The sequence below is a fragment of the Populus euphratica genome, unplaced genomic scaffold (assembly GCF_000495115.2).
Source record: "Populus euphratica unplaced genomic scaffold, PopEup_1.0 scaffold729.1, whole genome shotgun sequence".
Taxonomy (NCBI): domain Eukaryota; kingdom Viridiplantae; phylum Streptophyta; class Magnoliopsida; order Malpighiales; family Salicaceae; genus Populus; species Populus euphratica.
The window spans coordinates 9,851-16,222 of NW_011500607.1; the positions used below are offsets into that span (position 1 = coordinate 9,851).

The window sequence follows — 6,372 nt, forward strand, 5'->3', positions numbered from 1 at the left end:
TTCATGTTTTCAAGTGGTTCCAATTTTGACGTTATCCATGATGTTTTGGGCAGACAAAAGAAGATAAGGATTGTTACCAAGTCAAAAGTTGGTCACCCACTCATCAATTAGTCATCAAATCAATAGTTCCCAATTTTTGCCTATAAAAGGAGGCATTTGCCATGCATTTAAGCATCTTGATTTCCAGATCAAGATCATGCTCTTGCTTTCTCTCTTTATTTTTTTTGTAATATTTATGATTTGCTTTCACTAATATCTTATTCATGTCTTTCATTTCTTTTCCTTTACTTAGTTAACTTTTATTTTATTTATGTTCTTATGTTATTTATGTATGTTTCTCTTCTTTATTATGCTTAGCTAAGTTTATTATGTTAAAATGTAAAAGTTACACTAATGGTGTAGGAATAAGTATAGTGTAAATTTAACATGGACTTTAATGTTTGATACTAACATGTTTTGTATTTGTTATCTTGTTCGCTCTTTAATACTTTGCTTGTTAAATGACTAATCTTGATTTATGTTGTATAACACTTGGTACAACAAATACTTGGCACTCTCATAGCCCATATTGTATGGTATAACCAACACTTGAACTATGAAAGGAACTTGATTTGTTGTTAATATAAGTTATAATTATGAATGCTTGATGAGATTTACCAGTATTAGCATTAATCGAATAAGATGACCAATGTAATCATATCAACAATCTATAATCTGATTGGAATCACCTTTGTGTGTGGTTTTCAATTGAATAATAAGAGTTTATACTATACTTGTTTGACATACTATTAGTGGATCCTCTAACCTTGACATTTATTGTTATTATTGTTTAATGCTTAGGTTAATCTTCCATCTCAAAGTTCTCTTCAACTTTTCTTTTTCTTCTTCTTTATTACTACTACTACTACTACTACTATGACTACTACTATTAGTAGTATTATTATTGCTATTATTATTATTGTTGTTGTTTATAATTGTTATTTATAATTTGTATAATTAACCTCCCTGTGGTTCAACCCCAGTCTTGCCGGGTTATTTATTACTTCGACACTCTTGCACTTGGAAGAAGACATCAATATTTTAATCGTGTCATGGATCCTCTAACTTTGATATTTGTTGGTATCATTGTTTGATCCTCACATTGATCTTCCATCTTGAAGTTCTCATTAACTTCTTTTTCTTCTTCTTTTATTATTGTTATTATTATTCTTGTTATTGTTGTTATATTGTTATTATTTATAATTTATACAATTAACTTCCCTGTAATTTGACCCCAGTCTTGCTAAGTTATTTATTATTTCGACACTCCTGCACTTGGGAGAAGACATCAATCTTTTGATCGTGTCAGCTATGAAAGGAACTTGATTTATTGTTAATAAAAGTTATAATCATGAATACCTAACAACATTTACAATTATTAGCATTGTTCAAATAAGATAATTAATGTAATTATATTAACAATTTATAATATGATTGGAACCTCCTTTGTGTGTAATTTCTAGTTGAATAAAAAAAAAATTATACTATATTTGTTTAAAATACCATTAGTGGATTCTCTAATATTGACAATTATTTTATCTTTATTTAACCTTTATATCAATATCACATCTCAAAAATCTCTTCAATTCGTTTTCTGTTATTATCTAATTTTTTATTTGTAGTTTATATAATTAATTTTTTATAATATAACTTTGATTTTGCCAAATTATTTTATTTTGACAACATTAATTTTTAACGGTGTTAGAAGACCATTAACGGACAAGAGGAATCTTTTTTCCCCCACTACGCACAAGTAACTGACCAGGAAAGGGACAAATGAAAAGAAGCAGAAACCAGCTGAGCTCCATTCTATCTATCTATTGTACATTAGCTACAAGCTGTTTCCTGTAAAACCAACAAATTATAAAGTAGTAAAACACAAAAACCCATAAAATTAACCTAGCAAAACCAAAATGGTTCTGAGGTTTTAAAATGTCCAGGAGATTCTGGGGACCTGTCCTCTAAGGAGGCAATCCCTCTGATAAAATTCTCCCTACCGACTCACCTGGGTAAATCTTATTGCTTGTACCATAAACAGCAGCTATGCCTGATTCACCAACCCCCTTCTATCAATAAAAGTGCCATGAAAACCGTACGGAACCCTCGATGGCAGCCTAACTGAAGCTTCTAACTGTAAATTCTTAGCATTCACTATCTGAAGCTCCGACTTCCATGTCTTCTCATCATGAACAAAACCAAGAATGTAACCGTCATCTTCTGTTTCGCAATTTTGATTTGTTGGCAAGAAAAATGGCTCACCACCATATCTTTTATTACCATACATGTACCTTCTTACCTCCCCAGTGAAAAGATCAACCTTGGCAAAACCTGAAACCTTAGGCCAAGGCTCGGCGATTGCTAGGTAAGCGTAATTTGTCTGTCTTCCAAGCCGATTCCGGTTCACCATCCCAGCCTCTAAATTAACATGATTTGATTCCTGAATAATGGGGCGGCGAGTGGACTTACCTGTCTTTAAATTCAGCCTGATTTCTGATAACACACTCTTTAAACTCTCGTCGTAATAGTTAAAAATGGAGTCCGGTGGAGTCATGCAAGACCCAATAACCACAACGTCGTTGGATTCTGGCACTTCCCATGCATTCCATAAATGGAAGCAGAAAGTACCAGGCGATTCCACCCAAATTATGTCTTTGGCATCAGTAGCATTCTTGTTAAGAATTCCAAACCGAGATTTCTTGTTCTTATCGTAAATAACAGGAGAGCCACCTCTTAGCATTTCTTGAAGCTTGAATACCACTTGTTGGTCAGGGATCACCACGAAATTCTCAGTGATAGCAAAATCATGCATCATGGTTGGGACTGGTAGATGTATATCAATGTCTGGTGATTTTTTTCCGTCCGGAAAGAAGCGAAAGTACTTTAGATACGGCTTCTGGACAACGTCGTAGCTCAAAGCAAAGAGCTCTTTAGAAACTGGATCGATCTTTGGGTGTGCAATCATAGAATGCTTAAGTTGGCTATTGAAATTGTATCTTCCAACAGTTTCAAGATCACCGCAAGGAGTGATTCGTACTTGGTAAGGAAGATCATCTTCAGACATGGCAAGAAGCCTGTCATTGAAGTAGACCAAGCCTGCGTTCGCCACTCCAGTTCCTTTTGTATGATCAAGAAGCCCACATAATCCTCTAGCATAGAATAGGAGCAATCTTGCGATACCAGAGTGACCATGTAGCTCCCCAATTGCTTTAGGAAACACTGGCCGACCGCGTTCTCTCTCTTGTTTTAACCTTTCCGTTTCAGTGAAACGACAAGAATAGCTTGCACTTCCTTTCTCAATTTTCATAGCGTGGACCATGCCGTCTCCATCGAAGAAGTGGTGACCGGCGACGGGCTCAAGACGAGGGTTCGCTCCATTACGGACATAAATGCCATCAATGCATTCGGGGATTGTTCCGGTCACCTGAAGCGATCGCCGGACTTTCTGCTCCTGCACGGGAGAGAAGTTTCCGGCAATTTGAACGCGTGGGTCCACTGTTTTGGGAAGTAGGCGTTGGCGCTGGTATGAGACCAACGCAGCTTCTGCCATGTCTAAGGCTTGTAGCTGCTGCTCTTTGAAGGAAATTCCACAGCGGTTGGTGACGGTTAGTTTTTGGATTTACAGTTACTGAGGAGTCTTCTTTGGGAATTACTGGTTGTGTTAGGAAATTGAGAACAGAAGGAGAGTGTAGAGTAGAGTGGATTTTCGTTTTTTTACTGTTGGACTTGCTCTTGTTGAAGGAGATGGTGCCCAAATCCACCATTGAAGAGGAGAGATGATGAGGGATTTGTGTTTTGGCCCAAACACCGGAGGAGGGTGTATTAGAAGCAGCCATGCGATGTATGTTTTCTGAGAAAGAAGCCAAGAGAAAGAGTCTTTAGTTTCGTTTCTTTTGAGAAACAGATGACGGACGGAGAGAGGTCAGGAGGGAGGGGAATGATGTGTTTTGGACTGATAGGGAGAGCAAAATGGGGTATAAATACAAATGGGAAAAAGAGTGGAGCAGGGTTTTGTTTGAATGGAGTCCCATGAGTGTTTTTCTGTAGTATAATATTGATTTTTGTTGTTTTTTAAATAATTTTTTATTTAAAAATACATGTAAATAATATTTTATATTTTAAAAAATTATTTTTAATATCAGTATATTAAATAATTTAAAAATATTAAAAATATATTAATTTAAAATTAATAAAAAAATAAATATTTTTAAAATATAGGGAGAAAAAAAAAAAGATAAGGGAAGCCCATATGGTGGATTTGCGGGAAGGGCACCTGGGAATTGACATTCAAACATCACAAATCTAAGATTTGTTAGAACGAAGAAAGTCAAAACACAGGAGGAAAAAAAAAAGGTACAAGGAACGTGGGGCACCCCCAAACAAAGCAGCATGTAGAAACGCATTGATTTTGCGAAGAATTAGACTAGATAGTGGATCGCCCAATACGTGGGATGAGTTAATTTTTTTAATATAAAAACATATTTAGACAATTGCAGTATTTTTGAAGAAATAAAAAAAATTAAAACTTAGATTGTTGACTTAATTGATTTTAATAAGATATGTAAATTTAATAATATAATTATAAAAATAAGTTATTAATATTGTTAACTTAATTGATTTTAATAAGATATGTAAATTTAATAATATAATTATAGAAATAAGTTATTAATATTGTTCTTAAAATGAAAAAATAAATAAATGAAAATTTATTACTACTTCATTGTAGACATCATATTACCATCAGAAAGATCTTACAAAGATTATACTAATGCCCATACAAAAGAATGCACAACAATTCTAAAAAAATCAGATCGCACATATTGTAAAAGTAAGGATCTGAAAATCAAACCTAATAAAATATCATGAAGTATATCATACTTATATTTAATCAATTAATTTAATTTAATTTAATTTAATTTAAAAATAAAATTTCTTTTAAAAAGTAAAATTTAACAAAAAAATGATAAATAAAAAAAATTCTAGATACCTCATGTCATTTTTAAAATTAGTGAAGAATCCAATGGGAAAAAAAATAATGGAATCCAATCTCTAGTTAAATAAATGCTAAATAATAAAAATAAAAAAATTTAAAAAACAACCAAGAAAACCCAAGTGAATCTTCTAAACCTAGGTTAATATTCCAAACTCATAATCAATAAAATTCTAGATTCGAGTTTAATAAAGAGACTTAATTCCCAACCAATTCAATGTTGAAATTGAAAAAAAAAATTGGTTTTAAAAATTTGTTGAGGTAAAAAAATAACAATAAAAAGAATAAGTATAAAATTTAATAGTAAATAAAATTGAAGGATAATAAAATCATCATAAGAAATCAATTTCAAAAATGATGTCAAATAAAAAAATAGCAATAAAAAAAATAAGAACCATATATGATAGAAAAAAATGAGAATGAAATTGAAAAAAAAATCTTATAATTATTCAAAATAAAACAATAAGTAATCAAAAGAACATGAACTAAATTTGAAGGAAAACTAAATTGAACGACTATTTTGAAATTTTAGATGGTTAAACATGAAAAGCGAGTAGAAGAGAGAAAAAAATAAAATAAAATAAAATGTCATCAACATCATATTAGAGGTTCATTTGTAAAACGTGTTAATAGAGAAGCCTCTGAGATGATTTGAACCGTGCACATGAAGCCACCATTTGGTTAATGAAAACCTCCTCAAGTGCCACCCAAATGGCTTGGTTACCACCCACACCTTAATACATATATTTTATTATTTTTTTTAAAAATAAAAAAGATAAAAAAAACTCTAGAATGTCAACTTAATATTATTTACTTTTAATGATAAATAAATAATTTTTTTATGCTAAAAAAGGTGAGAATATTGATTTATCCATGATCAATATGATAATAACCCATAACCCCTAATGAAAAGATTATATTACCCTTTATATTCAGTTCATTAATTTTTCTAGGAAGGGCTAAAGAATCATTTTATTATATTAACCCATAATTTTCTACTCTTTTCTTTTTTGTAATTTTTAAGATTTTTCTAATAACATGTTTTGAAGATATGTGAACTAATTAGATTTTTTTTTTAAAATGACATATTTTGGTAACATTTTTGGGAGAATGACATAAATTGGGAAAGTATCTAGAAAATATCATAGTTTGAACATTATCATGTTTTTTTAATATTAATTTTATACTCAATTTCTATCCAGCATAGTAAGTGTTCAGTAAAAACCAAAATACATATTTTATGTAAATTAATTAACTTGAATAAAAATCAACCTAGAATTTTATAAAGATCCAATAAACAAAAAATAATATTCAAGATTCAATGGTCAAGAAAGAAAAAAAGAAGA

At 31.3% G+C, this 6,372-nt stretch overlaps 1 protein-coding gene across 1 annotated transcript; it reads right to left on the reverse strand.

Annotated features, from left to right (window-relative positions):
* Positions 1 to 2,080: 2,080 nt before the first annotated feature.
* LOC105115643 (probable 9-cis-epoxycarotenoid dioxygenase NCED5, chloroplastic) lies at positions 2,081 to 3,872 on the reverse strand. Its single transcript, XM_011012588.1, is given in 2 exon segments — positions 2,081 to 3,595; positions 3,597 to 3,872. Coding segments are annotated over 2 exon segments (1,791 nt in total).
* Between the last annotated feature and the right edge of the window lie 2,500 nt (positions 3,873 to 6,372).